Source organism: Anopheles merus, chromosome X (assembly GCF_017562075.2).
Source record: "Anopheles merus strain MAF chromosome X, AmerM5.1, whole genome shotgun sequence".
Lineage (NCBI taxonomy): Eukaryota > Metazoa > Arthropoda > Insecta > Diptera > Culicidae > Anopheles > Anopheles merus.
In genome coordinates this window covers 5,925,634-5,947,195 of record NC_054081.1, presented here as the reverse complement: position 1 = coordinate 5,947,195, position 21,562 = coordinate 5,925,634, and the positions used below count along the sequence as shown (strand labels likewise).

General features: G+C 48.8%; 1 protein-coding gene across 2 annotated transcripts in view; it reads left to right on the top strand.

Moving 5' to 3' along the window:
* The first annotated feature begins 7,540 nt into the window (after positions 1 to 7,540).
* The window catches only part of LOC121596275 (hornerin), a 45,021-nt gene continuing 30,999 nt past the window's right edge, over positions 7,541 to 21,562 (top strand). Inside the window, exons 1-2 of one of the 2 annotated variants that reach the window (XM_041921068.1) lie at positions 7,541 to 7,653; positions 8,917 to 9,348. In XM_041921068.1, coding sequence (XP_041777002.1) covers positions 9,343 to 9,348 — 6 coding nt within the window. In that variant the 5' untranslated portion in view covers positions 7,541 to 7,653; positions 8,917 to 9,342. Of the gene's footprint in view, positions 7,654 to 8,714; positions 8,760 to 8,916; positions 9,349 to 21,562 lie in introns of those variants that run through there. The other variant, XM_041921078.1, reaches the window with a different exon arrangement.

Sequence of the window (21,562 nt, the reverse complement as noted above, 5' to 3'; positions counted from 1 at the left end):
TAGGCGCTTTTCTAATGAGTAGAATCGGCGCAACGCCTGGCCTTTTGACTCGCCCAAGCGTATCGAGAACTCTGGATGTTTAGGCATCTGCACCACGTATCGTCCGTCACTATTTCTTCCAGTCTTCGATCTATACAGCTCTTCGCAATGCTTTTCTTCTACTGAATATGGTTCGCATGCATGTAGCTCCTCTGCCTTCCAAAACTGCTCTATTTTTTCTTCTAAAGAAACCATTGATACTCGTGTTGGGTTTGAGTGAGGATTAACGACCTCCTCGCTGGCTGGACCGACTACAAGCCACCCAAACACGCTGTTGATCAGTATTGGTAATTTATCTGCCAGATAAATACGCTCTGCAGTTGGAAAAAAGGTGTAAAAATGCTCTGCTCCGATTATCATATCTATTGATTCGGCCTGATTAAAATGAGGGTCCGCCAGGGATAGTCCAGGCGGAATGTTCCAGCGGCTTATATTAATGTGGTGGGAAGGAAGTTTTGCAGCTACTTCATCCATTAGCAGGAAATTTACTCCACAAGAAAATTGGCTGGTGCGAGATCGAATTTCAGCATACACGGACTCCCGCACCCTCGTCGTAGCACAACCAGCACCTTTAACGTCAATGTCCAATCTGGAAGTAGGTAGACCTATTAATTTTGCCAATCTTTTGCTTATTAGGTTAGGTTGTGATGCACTATCTAATAATGCTCTTGCTGGATGGTGATTGCCAAACGCATCCACAACAATGACAATAGTAGTGAGTAAGAATACCTCTCGTTGGTCCGCTGCTCGGTTTTCGTTTTCCAATGCTGCTGTGCTGTTAAATGAAGCGCTAGGAGCTACCTGAGGGCTAGTATGTAGTGTTCGGTCGTGGGTGTGCTGCCGGCGTACAAAATCAAAGGAGTGCAATAAAGAATGATGTTGCTGGTTGCAATGTTTGCACCGATTGGTCGAAGGACAATCTTTCATGCTGTGGTCGACTCTTAAACAATTAATGCAGAGACTCTTCGCTCGCACTATCTGAAGGCGCTCAGATTGCGGAAGTCGCATAAATTGGTTACAGTACCATAATAAGTGATCTAGTCGACAGCAAGGACATCGTTTGGTATTATTTGCGGTGTACGAATAGTACGAAAGATGCGAAGAAGGCCTTACGGCAGGCACCGATGTAGAGCTTACATCCGCAGATTTACTCATATAAACAGAGTCTAATGTTTTCATTCTTCTCTGCAGAAATTCTATTAACGCCTCATATGTTGGCTTTTTCATGCTAGCTGCCTTGTCTTCCCAATGTGTAAGAGTTTCCGCTGGTAGTTTGGAGCACAAAACATATTCTAACATTGAGCTCCATTGGTCGGTTGGCTCTCCTAGCTTTTGAATCATTTTTACATGCCGATTAAATTCATCTACCAATCTATGCAAGTCAGCTGACGATTCTTTTCGTAATTGTGGGATGCCGAACATTTGCTTAAAGTGCATCTTTTGCAGAAGGTATTCATTTGAGAATCGCTCCTTGAGCTCCTGCCATGCGATGGAGTAATTCGATGCGCACAATGGGATCGACTCTATCAATCTAGCGGCCTCACCAGTTAATGAAGCTCTCAAATAATGGAATTTTTGAATATCCAAAACGCTTGCATTGTTATGAACTAATGCTTCAAAGGTATCATGAAATGCCATCCAGTGCATTATATCACCGTTAAATTCGGGCAAAGAGATGGCTGGTAATTTAACGTGGTTTTGAATGGGAGAGTGGCTTGGGTTTTGAGCGTGGCTTGAGCCAAGCTCAGAGCTAACGGCTTGAGCTGTTTGAGTAGGCATGTGCGATAGCATGGCGCTTTTCATAGCTATGAACCTTTCCTCAAAATTATCCATCAACTCCTCTTCTTCTAGCTTCTCAGCTTCACTGGGCGCTAACAAACACAATTGCGTATGAGCCGTTTCAAACTCCTTTTCCATACCTTCAATCGTTTGGAGCCTGACAGGCACGAGATGCTTGTGTTGTTCAGGCTGGAAGTTCGCTATGAAAACCTCATTTCGTTTCAGCTTCGTGAATAAAGAATTCAACCGTTGTCTTAGGCTCGCAATTTCGGTCATCTTTATACTTGACCTGTTGAGATGGCAGGATTCGGGAAAACAGTTGCAATGACGATGGCAGGGAAACACACACAGATGATGACGGATGGCTGTTCCAAACTGCGACTGGCGGGAAACACACGATTACGAAGACGGATATCACACGCGCGAAAACAACCGGTTGCGACACGGAAGATAAGCTGACGTTTTCTCACACTAATGTTCAACGGATTGGACAGTAACTTAACTTTAGTGTTCTTTGTAACAAGACGTTACACGATTCAAAGACGAACGAAATCTTATATTATAATAAAGGCAAGACGCCTCACAGCTTTTTTTACGCGACTGCGGTGAATCGCTGAATTGTATCCAAAAACGCGATGGCTGCGGTAGAACGCTTCTTATAGCTTTTACGATGGCCGTGGCAAGACGCCGAAGAAGGCGGTAGTTAGTCTGTCTTGTTGGCAACGGACTGAATACGACGGAGACGCGGACACGCAATCAATGACGAGTAATAAACGGCACGATTGTCCCTTTGCAGGTTGAAATTTCACATTTACTGGCCGCCAAAGTTCGTACACTCAAACACGTATTAACGATAGTTCCTTTGCACGGTACGCACTAAATCACAAAACGAAACAAAAAAAATGCTCAACGAATAAATCTTTTCACTTAGCGCTTTTCGAAAAAGGTTTTCAATCCTGGTCACGGCACCATATGATCAGTCTAGGGCTGGACGTTGCGGTATTTTTCTTCACATAAATTTATTTTAACGACTAACTTAAACCTAGGCGGATTGCGCGCGTCCGATCGCTGCCGTTGCCGTTCGTGGAAGAAAGTTCCCGCTGTTCGGGCGATCACCTTTCATCCGTTGCCCTCTCACGCACACCAACCAACGCGTTGATGGCCGCCAAATTATGGCACTCTAATTATGGCATTGCTTGTATTATTGCTGAACTCTCTTTCGTGCAATCTCCTCCGCCGATCCTAACTCTTATGTATAAACAAATTTCTTTTAGGAATTTAGCTTAGGAACATTTCTCAGACATTCTTCAGACGTCCTGCCCCAATACTCCGAAAAAAAAACATTAAAAAAACTCTGACATTATTGGTAGAAATTTCTCAGACATTCTTTCGGGGTCACCGCAGTAAAGCAACTGCCACATTAGATAACAGCCCACGTTTATGTCACCGACCATCAGCACGCCCGGCAGTAGGTCACAGACGCACTTTTGGCGCACTCTGCCCTGCGGTCATCTAGTGCTGTGCCCGTTTTTACCCGGGCCCGAAAATGGAGCCTACGGAGCACGGTTGTCGCAATTGCACCTACTGTGGTAAAACAGTGTTCATCACACGAAAAACTAAAAAAAAAAGGCTCAACTAAGGTGTGCCCCGCTTGACATTAGCCTGACAGATGTACCTACACGCGGAGCATGATTCTGCCGCTTTAATTTGGTTGCTGCTGGCGGATGATAACATGACGGTGACGTCCGTAGCAGCGCACTGCGTTCGGGGATGCTTCAAATTATAATGGATTTTCGTGTAACCTCATTAAACACGTTTAACTGCTCGCCCGCTAATGATGTTCGGTGCGTGCTGGCAGGAAGCCACCGTTTTAAGGCTCGCCAGTCCCTGCCGTCACTGTGGGATTTGTTTGCAGAGATGTAGTTGTTGTTTTGTTTTTTTGGTGGTTGTTGTTGTCCCTCCACCTTGCTGACTGGGTTGTTCTTGCTGCGGCACTTCACGCTCTATCAAAGTGCTCACCCCAGTGTCTGATCTGATGAAAGTAAGAGCACCGACCCCGTTCGGTCGATAAACATTTGATGAGTCTCGCCATTAGGGACCGCGTTGACGAAATGACGGCCCTGCGTCGAGAATAATTAACCGGCTTGATGTGTGTGTGTGGCCAAAATCAGCCGCACCAGCTCCAGGTGAAAGGTGACCTCGGGAGCGCGACTGGCCTTGAACTCCAGAGCCCGGTTCAACTTCCCCTTCGTCGGTGGCGGGAGGCGTTTTTACGCACACCTTGCTTGCTTCCAATCTTACCAGCTGTCGCGGCTTACGTCACCCCATCAATCCCGTGAGATTTGGTAAGAAGCAAAGTATTTCAGCGCCCCAAAAAAGAAATAAAAAAACCCCTGCGTTCGCTTCGCTTTGCGCGAGTGCGTGCAAAATTCTATCATCCACGCGGGCCATTGCGCTCCCCGTAACGTCGTTTAATTGACTTTCGCAAAACGTAGCCAATTGCTGCACTGTGGGGGGGAGGTGAGCCCCGTTGTGACAAATGTATATATGAAAATGAGAGCGCGCCGGTGAAAGGCACGAGGGAGGGAGGCGCTCGGAGACACAATCACAGCTTCCTGCGTTTATATGCATGAAAAACGCATCGGACCGCATCGGAGATTAGCTTACGAAACCGAAAGGCCGGGTGGTGGAGCTGCTCGATTGGCTTTGGGGGGGAGGGCGTTTTCTTTGGCTGTTGTTTTGCGCTCCCTCGCTTATCAAACCTTCTCCTTTTCCAGGCTGTTTTTCATTCGGCTTTCCATTCGGAAATGCATCGGCGCTGGTGCGTTAATAGCCGGTACGGTGAGGTGTGGCCGTACTGCTTACGAGTGGGTCCAGCAAGCAGTTGGGCAGCTTTTATGGTGAAGAAAGCCTGCACTGTTTTCTGCTGAGAAGTGTTCTCCTACTGGGAGAATTTCTTACCACCGCGAGCCACGAACGCGCATCGCCAGTGGAAGTGATCGGCACTAGCGCCGTTCTAACCCTGCCCAGCTAGCGCCCATTCATCCGCCCCAGGGTTGCCAATTAACACGCTTTATGCGCAGCCTTTTATCGCATTATTGGAAACCCCTTCATCCCTCTACGCTGCGGCATATGCCAATGGCAATATCGGCACCGGCCCGGGGAGATGACACGTAATAGCTGCTGCCCTTTCGCGAACCCGTGCGCGATAATTCCACTTGATGCAGACGAGTCAGAATTCAAGGGAACCTATAAACGGTTAACGGTGGCTCGTGCCAGCACTCGACACGCTCCCGGCCATATTAATAAACGGTGGTGGTGGTTTTATGGAAACATTGAAATACAAAAGTGAAGAAAAAACACTCACCCACACACCCCCCCCCCCGAACGAGGTTCCCATTTTCCGTTGCGGTCTTCCTGGTCCAGCCAGGAAGTACGACGGTGGCGTTCGCTTCGCGCCTGCCAACAGCTGCGCTTTACCGGCAAGGTGCGTCGTTTTGCATTATTTTACGACGATTGGTACGGCCGCACGCCTTTTGTGTAGCTGTGCGCCGCGCATCTTTGAATGGTGCAAATTTTACGACCCGCCCCGTTTGCTCGATCTTCGCGGGGGCCACAGTCGGTGTCAAAGCGTTTCCGCGCGTTAGCGACAGATTAAGTCTCCGCTTTATTGGCCGGGCGATGATCGCTGTGGGGTTTGCCAATAGCGCACACCGAACGTGTCGAAAGCAGCACGGGCCTCCAGCTTGCCTGCCCGCGTGCTCTGTTTTAATGTCCTCCCGCTTGAAGGATGTTGGGCCGCCTGGTTTGATGTGCGAGGCGCACAGGTGGAAAGCGTCGCAAGCGGCGCGGTAGAATTTCGAACTCGAAACACTCGAGGGTCAAAAAACATCTTCATTTCGTGTGCTGCTTGTAGCGTACGGCAGCAATTGGCACCTACGCAAAACAAAAACAAAAGTACACAAAAATAGAAGCTACACAAGTACGGGAGCTCGGGGCAGCCAGGCCAGCGTGTAAGGTCGCACTCGAAGGCTGTATGCATTCGTGTATTCATTTCAATGTGTTGTCAACATCAATTCATCATTTTTTTACGAAATGAGTAAAATGAGATGAAATCCCCAGCTGCACCATGATGTTCTTGTTTAGGTAGACATAATATTTCCAGAATGATACAGAAATTAAAAAAAAAACACGTCTAAGCTTGAAAATTTTAACACCAATAAGTTACAAATCTATTTTGGAAGACGTCGAGACAGTTATTTTTGACAGATGACAGATTCGCCTTGAAAATTTAATAAATATCTTTCGTGGTCTTCTAAGAGCGTACAGTCGTCAACACGCACGATGTTGTGATGGGTAGAGTTGGTCCGACTAGCACCAACCGGAGTCATCCGGAGTCGTCAGGAGTCGAAGTCATCCGGAGTAGAAGTGGTCCAGAGTCGGAGTCGGAGTCTCCCGGAGTTGATGTCATTCGGAGTCGTCCGGATTCGTAGTACTCCGGAGTTGAAGTACTACGAAGTCGGAGTCCTCCAAAGTTGAATTCATCCGGAGACGCAGTCGTCCGGGGTCGTCCAGAGTTAGTGTCTTCCGCAGTTGAAGTCATCCAAAGACAAAGTCATCCAGAGTTGAAGTCGTCCGGAGTCGAAGTCGGATACATCCGTTGGAGTGCTCTTGATTGGAGTCTTCTGGAGTTGAAGTCGTCCGGCGAAGGAGTCATCCAGAGACGTCCGGAATTGGAGCCATCCGGGGTTGGAGTGGTCCAGAATCGGAGTCTTTCGGAGTCGAAGTCATCCGAAGACGAAGTCATCCAGAGTTCCGGAATTCGTCCGGAGTCGAAGTCGGATATATCCGGAGTTGGAGTGCTCTTTATTGGAGTCTTCTGGAGTTGAAGTCGTCCGGCGAAGGAGTCATTCAGAGTCGTTCGGAATTGGAGTCATCCGGAGTTGGAGTGGCCGAGAATCGGAGACATTCGGAGTCGAAGTCATCCGGAGACGGAGTCGTCCGGGGTCGTCCGGGGTCGGTCTCTTCCGCAGTTGAAGTCATCCGAAGACGAAGTCATCCAGAGTTGAAGTCGTCCGGAGTCGAAGTGCTCTTGATTGGAGTTTTCTGGAGTTGAAGTCGTCCGGCGATGGAGTTATCCGGAGTTGGAGTGGTCCAGAATCGGAGTCATCCTGAGTCAAAGTCATCCGGAGACGGAGTCATCGTCTGGGCAAGTTTTAGACAACACCTTTCGCATGTCCCACCTTGCCCCATTTGCCCATACATTCGCAGAACATCAGCTCATTAGAAGACCAACCAAAGATAAACGATACAATATACTTAACCGTCCCACCTGTCTCTCTCTCTCTCTCTCTCTCTCTCTCTCTCTTTCAAGGATGCTGCTGGGGCCCCGTGCCACCATCTCCATTAGCGATGTTGCCAAATCCTGCGCGTGCAGCTATTCCGCCCAGCATTCCCAAAGACCCCCAAAAATCTCGACCCCAAAGTAACAACAAAAAAAAAAAAAAAAAACCATCATTTAAACCATCAAAATGACGTTCGCAAAACCGAAAATTCTCCTCCCCCTTGTGCATCCCACCCCAGCCCGCAGGTGCACGATCGTTTGTGTAGCCCGCCGGCAGCCCGATCGCCCGACAGGCCACCCGAAGCCACCGCTGCCGGCAGCGAGGGAGGGGGTCTATAAAGCGAAGTACCCACGGCCACTGGCAAGTCATTCGAGCGCTGGAAACCGTCGTCTCAGGAAGGATCGGTTTGGTGCACCTTACACCGTCTTACAACGCCCCGTCTGCAATCAAGCGAAAGGCGTATTACAGCACACACAGGCACGGAGTTCAGGTTAGTTGAGGTGTTTGTGTGTTTTTTTTTATGGTGGCAGTGCATCTAGTGCGTGCAGCTTAAAGTGGTGGAACTGTTCCGGTGCTGGTAACCTGGTGTTACATCCTCGAGAATCTCAACAGTTCACGTCACACACAGAGCGACAGCGCGCGCGAGAGAGAGAGAGAGTACGGCCTTGGTGAACCGAAACTGACCGCTAAACAGCAATCAAAGCGTCACACACACGCGCTTTCTCGCGCAACTCCCCGCCTGTGCTGTGAAGCGACTGTGCGCCACTCGCACGTGCTGGCGTACAGGCGAGTGTGTATATGTGTGTCTCCGTGTGTGTGTGTGTGTGTGTGTGTGTGTTTGTTACATCTTCCGGCTTCCCGCGTGCACGTCAAAACGCACGCCACTCTGCGCTTCGGCCGGTTCGCGTCTTTCGCGCTGGTACTTTCTCCATACGGGGGGGTTCGTCGTCTACGCTCGTCGCGCCAATTACTTTCACCGCGTTGGCCAGCTTGCGGTTTTTGTTGTTGTTGTTGTTTTGTTTTGCTTTTGGACTTGGTCTGGGGAACTAGGTCTTGTGTGCCGTGGCCTCCCCATTATCGTTGAGTAATATTCGACACACTCGTGCTTCGGCACGGGGCTTCGCCCGGTGTGTCTGTGTTTGCTGGCCGTACAGTGTGCAGTGCAAGACGCGAAACTTTCCTTTTCAATCGATGACGTGCTGCCGCTGCTGCTCGGTCCACTGACGTAACCTCTGGTTCGTGTACGCGCCCGTAACCTTTTTATCGCGAGGTGCGCGATCGGAGGCGTTTCCGGTACGGTACCGGACCTTAGAAAAAAAGGCCCCGATTTCGATGCCTTCAATATGCAGGCGATGCGATGGAGATGAAGTGCCTATTTTTTTTCTTCATTTTGTTTTGTTTTTGATCCCGATTAAAAATGCATCTCATTGCCAATCTCTCCATGCGAGACCTGGCTCCGCTGATTTTCGCTGGGCGGTGGTGGGGTTAAGCCACGATTTCTCTTCTGCGCTGGGGTTTCCCGCATCCCGGCAGCGAACGCTGTCATTCCACGCTCGGCCGGCCGTGCAGCAGCTCTGTTTCTGTGGGAATTTCCGAGTGGGTGACAAACGTATTGTTTTCTCTGTTTTTTGGGGGGCGCCGACAGTACATCACATCCACCAGTGACGACTACGTGCTACACTTGTGCTCGCTTCAAACCCTGCTCTAATTCAGTTCCATTTTTTCACTTTCTTCCTCTCGTTCTCAATCGCAGCTCATCGTCGTTACTCAGCGGTATCAACACAAGTGTCATTGCTGAGCCGAAGTGCTAATCGGGCAGGTGTGCTCCGTGTGTTTGTGTGGTGCCTGTATTGTGTGTTTCTGTGTACCCGTGCGACACATACCTTGCCGAGGAAAGTGATAACGAGACATCAGTTGCTGTTTGCGTGCGACGCAACGCGTTTCGACCATTTTTCGGTGCCTGCCCGCCCGGTGTGTGTGTGTCAGTGAAAGTGTTTGCGGATTTTTGTTTTTTTTCCGTGTGTTGGTGTGATTTGTGGGCGTCGCTTTTTCGAGCGGACGCGCTGGACACTTCAATCTTCAAACCGTTCTCAAACTCAACGCAACCGCGCGGTTGGCGATCAGCCTCAATTCAAGCCGATTTTCCGAAGCCGACCAACTGCGGACTACACATCGCACAATGAAGGTAATTAGCTGGGGAGGGTTTCTGGACGTTGTTTCGTTGGTGCTGTTTGCGCTTCATGTTCGCACTCTGCCGCTGGCTGGGTTTGCTGTTTGCGGTAGGCAAATGTTGAAGTCTCTCAGCCACGGACAGCACCAAAATAAACTTCTCCTTTCGGCTGAAGAATGCTTCAACGCCAGTACCACAAAAAAAAAAAAACAGTCACGATGAGGCCGATGAGCTCATGCCTCATTGTCCCGGAAGTGTGTACGTGTATTTGTGAGTGTGTATTTTGGCATGCTTTCATATCTTGAAGACAACCAGTACCAGAGAAAAAGCGCATGCCTCAATTCGCAAAACGATAATAAATAAAACAAGTTGCACAGAGAGAGAAAGAGAGAGAAAGAGACAGAGAGATGAAGAGAGAGCGAGAGATCTAAATGGGCATAGAAAGATTAAAGCCCGCCTAAAAGGCGATGAAAGCGAAGGCTTAAGCCTGCGCGGCCGACCCCTGATCCGCTTCCGGTTGCACATTAGCTGCTCCCCCCGCTCGCTTCCAACCCTTGCCTTCGGCAGGTCCTGGTCCGTTTTTGGACTCATCACCGCCAGCATCATCTTCGGCGCGAGGTCTTTGACCACTCGCTGGTACCGAAGTGAAACTCGATAATATAAACAGTGGCAGCGGTCCGTTACCGTGCCCGCCGCACGTCCCCGAGCGCTAACGAGCGGGTTATACGTAATGGGCGTGTGCGTGTGTGACGTAAGGTTAGGACCATCCTCCCTCCACTTCACACACACACCGATCATCATCATCATCATCATCATCATCACCAATCAACCGATGGCAATGGTGGAGCCGGTTTTGCTTGCCCCGTGCCTTCTTCTTCTGCTGCATTCAAACCAAATTACCATCCATCACGCGGATGAACACTCGCAGTGCAGCACGCACAGGGCGCACGCTGCAATCGGTTGCGTCTGCCACCGCCACCAGCTGACCAGCGAGGCCAGCCCCAGCGCCCGGGAGAAAGTTGCTCGCCCCCCGAAACGCCTTATCAACGCGCGTATCCGTAAACTGCGGATGGGTTACTGCCGTGATTCCTTACCTGTGTGTTGCTTTGCGTGGGAGTGAGTGTGTGTGTGTGTCTGTAAACAACTCCATCTGTATCCGTGTATGACGCAAAGCCCATGATGGGGCTGACCATCACTCAAACCAGCTCCAGAAGACCGATGGAAACCCGATTCCGTATCGTGCCGTAATTTGTTCTGAATAAACAATTAAACTTTGCAACAGCGGTGTGCAAAAACAAAACTCCGCCTCCTCGCAAGCAACGCGCACGGGCCGCCATTACGGACGCCCGTCAGCTAGCGTCGCTTTTTGGTGTTCGGAGCGTGCACTGCCGTGCCAACTGGATTACACCGCGCGCGCGTGCACGGGAAAACGGATAGCATTTCATTAAACATATTTGCGAATGATTAATTGCAGCGGTGTCGGACGCTCGTTAGCTTCACTGTCATTCTGGGCAGGCGGAACACATTTTCAACATTTGGGACCTTTGTTTGTGTGTGTGTGTGTGTGTTTTCCATGGAATTAGCATCCGGAGTGAATATACCGGCGGGGTCGTTATTGGAGGAGCACGCATTAGTGCAGCAACAAACATTGGGCGAATTGGGTACTTGGGCGCTGCGGGTTCGGAAACAAAACCTCACAAAAAGGGACCTAGACAGAGAAGTAATTACTAGAACAGCGCTCCTGGAAACTATTCCCACGGCACGAACTATTCCGATGCTTCCTTGTTCCGTTCAGCTTAACTCCAAGAAACTTCCACGAATGCGCCCGTTGCGTCATCGTGACGTTTTGAAGTTCAGCTTTATCATACCCTCACGCACGCTTGTACACACACACACACACACACACACACACACACACACACTGACCACTGAGACCAGTGAGGCGAGGTGAGTGAAAGCCGCCTTCAGCCTGGGTTCAGAGTCGGTCGTCCGTAACCGGACGGAGTTGACATTCACCATCTGGCGTGCCGATAGCGTGAACCGGTGTGACTTAACCGTTCCGAATGGTATGTGTGTGTGTGTCTGTGCCTTTTTTTTGAGCTGGTTCCGGTCCTCAAACACTGTTACGCTTTGAGTTGGACATGCTGATATGCAACGCTGCACCCATCCAGTGCACCGTGTGTCTGCAGTTTTAGGGAAGAATTTCCTGTTTTTATTCCCCCCCCCCCCCCTCGACAGCTCAAACGGGCGTCGATTATGCAACTGCCCCGAATGGTTGAAGCACTTTCCCAGCTGTTGCGGTTATGCTGTTTTTGTTTTCCAAGAAGGCGAAGGCGAAAGTGGAATCCTCCCGACAGATTCTGCGGGCTCCGGGACGGCAGCGCAAACCCACGTCACAAAGACCAACATCTTTCTTGCTGGTTTTCGGAGCATGCGGGGAAGACGGAGGAGTTTGACCAGATCATCTTCACTCAAAATTGGACTTCAGTCAAAATCTCCCACATCAGAGATACATCGGGCAGAATACCCACAGACACACACACAGAGCCGGAGTCGTTTGATGGACGGTTTGAACCCGCAAGGACAATAATTGGAGCGATACGGGTCAGTGATATAAGTTTGCGTCCCGGGCTGGTCCCACCATCCCCGATGCGTCCTGCCCTCCGTACCTTTTGTGTGCCATTTTTCGGTCAGTTTGGACTGTGTTTTTGAACCCCTCCTCTTTTAAACCCTCCGAAAGCGTCCGAAGCTTCTCCCAATGTCCCCGAGTCCCTCGGCGCACGAATCTTCAAAAGCCGCCCACACACACACGCACACACTTCAGACAAAGCGATACTGGCTGCCCCGGCAAATGGCGGGAATAAAAGAGGAACCTACGTATATCCAGCTCAATCGCGCCCTCGTCGGCGAAAATGGCCATTATCGCCCGCCCGGCAGAGCTGTATCGTTATCGATTCTACAGCAAAACTCGCTCAGCTCCTCTCAAATCGGATTGATTGACGAGTGGAAGGCTGTACGGTGTCCGGTACGTCATAAAACGTCGACGCGCGTAAAGGTTCGGCAATTGGATGTGATTTCAACAAAAAAAAAAAAAATAATAATAATAATACGGAATTCCAGCAGACTCGCTGGTCGTCGTTGTCTGTGGCCGTAAGGGCGGAGGCACTATTTTCGCAACCGGCAGCGCACTGGCAGCGGAATGAATAATACATGCCGGGAAGGGATGCTTTGCGGCACATGCCGGGGCTATTGTTGAGCGGGATGTTGGGTTTGCTGCAGTTGCTTTGGAGCTCTGCCCTTCCAACGCGAGCCCGGCAGGGCTTAATTCACTTTTTTCCGTTCCTTCCGCGTCGCTTACCCGGTGCTTTGCCGACCATTGGAGTCCGCTTCAAGCAGGGCCGGCCTGTTGAGCCCGTCCCCGGTGTAGTGGCCGTAACTTTGCCGATAAAGTTAGGCTCCGCACTCCGATAAAGTTGGGCGCACGGTCGAATCTTGCTGGCTAATGGTCGGGTTTTGGTAATGGCAGTGCAGGGCTGGTTATTGATTGAATTATTCTGACCACCGCCCCCGGTGCGAGGAGCCGCCTGTACTCGATATTGGTTGCCGGGTAATCCCCAGCCCGTTATGCCCCGTAATGGGTATCGACTTTAAGGATATTGCTTCTTCAGAACCAGCAGAGCCTTCGAGGCATCAGGGCTACCGGTACAGCAATAGTGTGGTAGCCGTCCCGTGGGAGGGGCGCAAATCGAAAGTAATTAAATCAAACCCTATACCTTCGAGTTCTCTTCCGACCCCAGCGCCCTCGAATGTCCTCAGGAATCGCAGCAAGAGCTGCGAATGCTTTCGGAGCGAGCAAAAGTTTTTGCGAGGCAACATTTGCTCCAAAATCCGATCAACCTGAAATGACACCCGTTTTTATACGAACAAGCACACCAGCAGCAGACATTTCCCGAACGGCAAAACGACGATAATTAAAAGCCGCTTTTCACAGGCACATATCGACCGCTATCGGCTGCATGTGCCGACATCGTTTGCCGGGTTCTGTGGCGGGAATGTGTAGGTACAAAAAAGAGAAGAAAAAAAAAAACCTTCCGAAGACTTCACCTGCATTGGTGTTTGGATGCGGTAAAACATAAATTCACCCCACCTTCGAGTCCGCACACCTCGCATATCCGTTTCTAAGCGCACGAGCCTGCCCGAGCCGTCGGCTAAAACGCGTCTTCCGACTAACTTCAGGATCTTTAAGCGGAGGTAGCACCGACGACACACACACATGGTACGGCCGGAGTGTGCAATAAACGTGCAATTGTGTAATATTTTATGCGCCGAGCGCCACCGCCGATGCCCTCACACGTGCGGAATGGGCCGGCTTGATAATTGTCATATCCCAAACTCGTCGTTGGTTTGCTTTTTTCTTCCCACCCCCACCCCCCGGGCTTGTGACACTACGTTCGCAAGAAGTGTGCAAAACTTTGTGTGCCGTGTTGGTTGGTTTTGTTTCCGCGGTTCGTGTGCCGAGGTCTGGCAGGTGGCATTGTGCCGGATGACGGCTGGTTCCAAAACACCGGTGCCTGGCGGAAGCGCTGTGTGCCAGCAAGCACACGGAGGAAACTTTGCGCGAGCGGTTGTGCTGGCCTGGCACCTTAAACTTTGCAAACCGTGCTTCTGGAGTGCAGTTGGAGTTGCGTTTTTCTGTTTGTTTTTGTGCCCAGCAGTGACAGCAGTGTGCCTTGTGGTCAGAGGTTGTCAAGATGCTGTTGAACGAAATATTCATATTCATTCTAATTAGAATATTCATTCTAATAGAAAGCTATTTTACGGTGTTAGGTGTTACGATAACATGCAAAAATATGAAGTTTTAGGCTTCGTTTGATAAGGAAGGGGTCATCCATAAATAAAGCAACGCAAAAATGATAAATATGCGGCTTTTTTGTCAGATTTTGAAGGCTGAATGTTATTCTGAATTACGTAAACGGTGATTCTCATTGGTATTTGAACATTTAAACAACTGGAGTTTGTTGAGTTGCTAGGTTATTCTAACATTTTAAAATCATTCAATTTCAGCACCCAAGTAGAACAGATCTCTTGGTTAATAAGTGCATTTTTGTATGTTTATTGGTTTTATCGGAAAAATTAGTCATAGTAACGAAAAGAGTTGAGCATTTTTTTTAGTTACGGAAGCAAGTCAAGCAAGTAAGAGTACCAAATGTCACTTAAATTGTCCTTCCGTCTCGTAGATTATGCAGAATTAAAGCGCAAAGAATTAAAATGAAATATGTCTACGTTGTTATCTTTAAACATGTTGAGAACACAGTGAATTATACAATGCATACGTGAATGAACACTCGTTTGTATTGTTTTATACTGCAATACCTGTGTTTAATAGTGCAAAAATGTTGTAGATGAAATACATGAACAAGATAAAATAACGAAAAAAAAGGTTTTACTCCCGGCAACTTTATATCAATCTGTTCTAGATTCCACCAAATGATCTCTTTAATGCACCTTGGTGGTTTAATTCAAATTAAACCACTTTAGTTTTAATTTAAATAAACCTCAAACAGAAATTTTCAAGCATGCTGTTGCGTGTTACGTTTCGAACAAGGTTTCGTGTCCCTCCTAGTGATGGGGACAATGAAGATTTCGTCGGAATCGATTCCGGCTAGCATCAAAATTTTCTGGAATCGATTCCGGATAGTAGGTCCGGAATCAGCTTCCAGAATCGATTCCGGAACCAATTTCGGAATCGGCTTCGGAACCAACTCCGGAATCGGCTCCGGAATTGGTTGCGGCCTCGGCTCCGAAATTGGTTCCGGAATCGGCTCCAGAATTAGTTTCGGAATCGGCTCCGGAATTGGAATAGGATCCGGAATTGGATCCGGAATCGGAATTAGCTCCGGAATCAGAATCAGCTCCGGAATCGGAATCGGTTCCGGAATTGGCTCCCGAATCAAAATCGGTTCCGACATCGGAATTGACTCCGAAATCAGAATTGGCTTCGAAACGGAGTCGGTTTGGGCATCTTCATAGGAATAGGCGTTTGGGTTCAATGATGCTATGTGTTGATAGCGGCAAAGAATCAAAATTTTCTTGTAAATGATCTATTCACATGGAGAATCGCGGACTTATTTCGCTTCCCACACTTCTTATTTCAATTCAAACCATTCCATTTTTGGAGTCAAGTTCTGACTCCGGAGCCGATTCCGATCCTGGAATCGATTACGGAGTCACATCCGGAATCGATTCCTGAGTCGACTCCGGAATCGATTCCGGTGTCGGCTCCGGATTCAACTCCGGAGTCGGCTCCGAATCCAACTCCGAAATCGGTTCCAGAATCGACTCTGGAATCGGAATCGATTCCAGCATCGGAATCGGCTCCGGAATTGATTCCGAACACGGAATCGGAATCGTGTAGGTCCGTTTCCGAGCTCCCACCACTAGTCCTTCTACTCTATCCCTAAAGTAATGAATGGGAAAGCAAGAATTTACTCTAAGTCCATCTTGAAAGCGTTACGTAATTTAGGGATGACTGATCGGCTGAATGTCCCAAAATAATCACATAATATTCTGTCTCTTTTTGATATGAGGATACGAATAACAAATTACTTTACTATTTATTGTAGTTGTTTATTGGGTAATTTACAATTACCCAAAGTTCAACACTCAGAAGCTTATCTTTCCATGCATAAATAATTGTAGTTTGTAGAATTGTAGAAGCGAATCCTCCACACTGCCAACCACTGCATGGCGTGCCGTGTGCTGCACGCCGCACAAAAGATCTCGGCATTAGCAAAGGCGGAAAGTTTGCCACGGCCACGGCGGTTCCGGCAAACTTCCGGGAGGCCTGGTACTTGCTGGAAAGGATTATGCAGCAGCTTAGGCAGCTCCCTGGGTGCATTCACCACTCCCCGGGGGAGACAGAATACTTAATGACGATGGAGCCCAGCGCGTTAATGTAGTGTCGCCAGTGTTACAACTGTTACACAGAATGACTACAGGTGGCCAGAAACCGGGGCGTGCTGTAAATGAGCTAATTGTACTTCAATGTACGACCCAAAGACGTGTCGTGGAGTTCTTTGTTCTCTTTTTGTTTGGTTGTTGTGTGTGTGTGTGTGACAGATGTTTTTTTTTTCATCCATCAAAGCTACACCCCAACAGCGGCCAACATCGGGCAAACATTGTTGGCCTCCAAATCTGCATTTCGAAGGCCCATTACCCGCCAATCGGCAGCAGCCGCAGTGTTCTGCCTCGAGCAGTACGCTTGCCCATTAGCTTGCGCGTGGTCCTTCGACGGTACCGCTTCACATCTTCCGCAACGGCCACCGCCGGAACCGTTTATCGACCAATCGCGCTGTAATAATAACGAGCGACAGCGCAGCCACCGCTAACGAAATCAATAATTCAACAGCCACCGGCGTTTCGGCATGTTTTCGGCATTTCGGCGCTGTCTGTTCGGGCTGTTCTAATAAATCTTCATTAAAACACCGCACCGCTCCTCCCGCACGATCAAGCGCGAGAGCAGTTTGCCGTCTCCAGATGGTGGACGGGACAATGGCTTGCCGGGCGTGCTGGCACATCCGTCGGCTGGTGTGCTTGGCACGCTCGGGTGGGGTACTGCACTGCACGGTACCAGCGCGCGTGCCGCCCCCGTGGCGCGTCGTCTAAATGCAGCGAAGAAATTCGGTCGCGCGATATTCATCTATCATGCCCATGATGCTGCGGGACGCGAGCTCGCTGCGGGCCGGCGGCAAGTACAACAAAGCAACGTATGCCTTCCGGCACTAGGTTCTAGGTTTTGCGCAACGTATGTTTGTGGGTGTTGCGGTAGGTTTTCAAATTATTTCCTTTATCTGCAGCGAGTCGCAGCCGAGTGCTCGAAGGTGAAGGTTTATTAAAATTACTTAAAGTGACACTATCTAGTTGGTTTTTCAAACCGTTTTGCCTGCCAACAGGCTGCGGCATTGCTGCGTCGTGATAGGCAAGCGAACTAATTGGTGCTCACCTCACAGCGCGCTGTGCAAACTCTTTGTGTACTCCCACACAAACACACTTTGGAGGGAATTGCTCTACTAAAGACACCTTCCTGTAATAGTGAATAATGGGAGACAGGGAGCATTCGGGAGGAGATCGCGATTTAGTCGTTTTCTTCTGCGTAAGTGTGTCGCCGAGCCAGGAGCTAAGGGTCCACGGCGGAGTGCACAGGCAGGAATTAATTTGTTTGCCTTCAATCCGGCCGCCTCAAGAGCTGCTCCAGCGGGCTCCAGATCAGATGCCGGTAACTAGCTGCTCGGGTAGTGTCAGTCGTCTATCCCGTGAAACGGGGTAAAAGTCGATTGGATGCGACGGTGCGACAGCAAGCACCCGAGCGAGCACGTTTTCGGAAAGTGATTTGCGGTGGAGAGGAAACAGAAGAAGAAAGGGAGCAAAAAAACGAAAAACACGTGAAGCTGTTGAATTGAAAGAGCAGCTCAGCTCACATTCTTACCGTACCGTTGGCTGATGGTAAATTACATCACCTTGCTATTTGAGGGGGGCGCCTGGTAATGGAGTTGTGGCGTTTCGGTTTGTGAATAGAATGTAGCGGAAAAGTGATTAAGTACAAAGTGCAAGGCGTTGCTTCTTCCAGCTTACTAGTAGGCCATATATCGTGCCGACCGGTAAACTAGATACACACGTAGCGATGTGCCTCATGTTGCTTCAATTTGGTATAAATAGTTGAAAAACATTAACAAAATCACCGACAGATAATAATGTTGACAACAGGATGAACCTGTGCAGTTCATCCTACAAATAAACACCTCAAGACCTAGGTTTTTTGTGCAAATTAATTATCAACTACTCCAAAAAGATATCTTAACTCTGTTGAATGTCTGTTTTTGCGTGTTACTCAAAGAGAACGTTATCATCTGCTACGAACTAGTAAGTAACAAATAATCCTGATAATGCACTCGAATCCAGGTCCAGTATATATACCAGTAACCTAGTTGTAAAATCATTTATAAACCTTAGGTATCCTCTTCAGAAATAGCTTGATTACTGCTGAAGCTCTCATTGGAGCATTACATTAGAGTCGAACTATCAGCTTTTAGTTTTATTGCTTCTGAGTTATTAGTGTTGCGGTGTAGCTATTCTGAGCTTTAAGTTTAATCCTTCCACACAAATACCTCCCTCATCAATGAGAATTTCTTGCTAAAAACGACTACTAAACTATTTATCTTTTTTATTGGAAATGTATCCGAGGCAAATGTTCTTCGAACAATTAAGCTCGGGCTTTTGATTGACGGTTTCCAGGCAACAGTATGGAGCTGCACAGAAACACAACCGATGATGCTGTGGAGCTGTCATTTGATGTTCTGTGGACGCGCTTGTTTTTACTAACTGTTTTAATTATTATTCTTCAGTGCAATGGAATGTGCGAGCATAAATAAAACATATTTAGGGGAATTTATTTGTTTGAAGTATTTTTATCTTACAGGAACATTAGTTGCTGATCGCTTCAAGCATACAAAACAAACTTTTTAGCCTTCTTTGAATAGTAGAATAAAAGAAGAGGAAACATCTGGTTGTCTGGCTTCGCTGTGAAAATTGTTGAATGTGAATGATCTACGTGTATCTAGATCTAAAAAACTTGATATTTAGGCATCTAAGCATCTTCTTGTAGATTGGCACTGTAATTCGGTGTTCGAAGTTGAATCTCTATTTCTCTCTACTGGAAGGAATTGCCCATCACTAGCTGGTAAGGCGTATCTGGCGACTGACAACAATATTCTAATTGATGAAAGAGCCTTGCCGAGAACGAAGCGAAAGAGTTACGAGGACTTTCGTAGTACAAGGTGTTGCGATGGTTTGTGTGTAAAATTAAAAGATAAAAATCGTACACACACGCACACAAGTGCTGTCAAGCGAACCGTAATTGTCCTGAAGTGCCTGGAAGATGTGCCGGTTGGCCCACCGCTCCTTAAGCTTCTTATTGTGTGCGTGTGTTTGCCGCCCCGCTGGAAATGAGCTGCCTGAAGCGCTTGAGATGCTTAAGCGGCATTAGACGTAAACGATAATTTACCGTCCTGGTGTGTGTATCGGAAAGTGTCGCTTTGCTGCCAGTGTAAGCGAGCCCGCTCGCTTCACTAACCTTGTCCGCCGGAAAGTCGCATGAGCATGAGGACAAAGCAAACACGATCCTTAATCATCTCCTCGGTGACCTCGCGTTGTCTTACATTAGGTTCCAGGCCAGGCTTTACACGCTCCAGCCGGCCGGCAATAGACGCGGGAAAATATTTTAATTTCGCTTGTCACTCGTCGTACTGCGCGCGACGGCACACCGACCCGCTTGGCAAACACACCTTGCCCTACCGCGGGGCGGGTTTTGTTTTGCGCCGGTAAAAGTGTGTTCTGTTTTATCTTCCCGCTCGCTTTTTTTTGTTTGTTTTCCCTTTTCCGTTTGTGCGCAAATTAAGAACAGCGCTGGAGAATGTCAATTCTGCCTGCCATCTCCACAGTGCCCCAGAATTCAAACCCCGCTTCGACAGAGTTTGGTGTCCGCCCTTTTTCAGTGCTTTTTGTGACCCGCGTGTGTGTGTGTGTGTTTTGCTGCTGCATCGCCCTCGAGGTTCACAGAAATGGAACATATTCCTCCCAAGAGAAACGAACTTACACCGAAGTTGGCACAAGGACTTGCATTTCGCTCGCAAGAAGTCGATCGCACAGGTACACACCGAAGCGTGCGCTAGAAATATGGCTACGAACTTCTGCAACTGCAATCGACGAAACGGTTACACCTTTTCGTAGTTTTGTTTTTTTTCGTTATCGGTTGGTGATTTTCTTTCTTTTTTTTTTTGAAAATTCAAACCAACTTTTACATGCACTTCCCAAACAAAGACACTTCCAGCGCTTTCCGGCATCATCATCCGTCCCCCGGCAGGAAGCGCAAAGCGATAACCTGCAATAATCAATTCCAGCGGGTAAAAGTTGCGCGTCGTCGTCGAATTGTTTCCCGGAAGGGAGAACAAAGATCAATGTGGCTGCGTCACCCGTTGGTGTCACCTGTTGCCAGGAGGAGTGGGCGAAACGTGGGCGAGATATCGGCGCACGGAGAAGATAACTGTCTACAGTGTTTGCGCCCTTGCCTGCCGAGGACCTACGTACCACGCCCTGGCCCGGTACCTTAACCGGTGCTTCGAGATCTTCGATTTGATGATAGGGTGGAAGCGACAAAAAGAAAACGAAAAAATCGGCCATGATTGTGGAGTTTAATGTTCACTTTAATGGAAAAGTTGCCCGACCGCCCCTGGAAAGAGTGCATGCAAAGCCAGCAGCTCGCTGCAGTACTCGCTGAACGCTGCGTTTGTGTCGTAATGACAGACAGGGGCTAGAAATTCAATAGCTGAACGGAGGTTTGCCTGGAGGATGAATTATGGTAGTACATCCAGCAACCAGTTCGCTGGTCGATTTCTTTTCGTTAGACGCGTTCCTAGCAAGAGCTCTCACCAAACTAAGGACACTAAAACTATGCAACCGAGACAGGCACGAAGTGACGAATGTATTTGATTTTGGAACCGGGGCTACACTTCAGCAAACCGTCCCCGAACTAGGGCGGTCGACGATTTCAACTCTTCTGGAGCATATTGAGGATTCGTATCTTCTTGTTTCCCAACAGACAGTAGCAGCAGCAGCAAAAAAAAGTGCTTAACACGATAATGGCTTCCCCTGTTGCCACACGTCAGGAATGGGACACGATTTATGGGTCGCTTTTCGGGAGGGTTTTCCCCAGCTCGGCCCACTCTTGGACGCAATCCCATTTCCCTTGGGGAGGTTAAGAGAAAGGCAAAAAAAACCCCCGAAAATAGGAAAAGCAGCATTGGTCACGGTGGGAAGGATTCCCGTGCCGTATGATTGCTGTTTGCCGCTGCCTGGCAAGTAGTAGGGCAGAAGGGCACGAGCGTCGGAGTCGCGCCAGCCAGTCACCAGGGCCAGGATGCCTTCACGGGCCAACATTGTCCCATGGCGGGATTACTTTGTTGGGCCGGGGGATGCACGGGAGGTGATATTTTGTTTTCCCCGAGCGGACGGGGGTAGCAAAAAAAAAAAGAGAAGCAGCAAGCGCAGACCGAACCTGCTCTCATCCCCCGGTAGCACAATCCGGAAGAATCGTCACATTTGACCAATCAGTCAACGAAAACAGAACCCGTGCGGGACCTGCGGGGCATTGCGGGAACGCGTGATACTTCGTCAG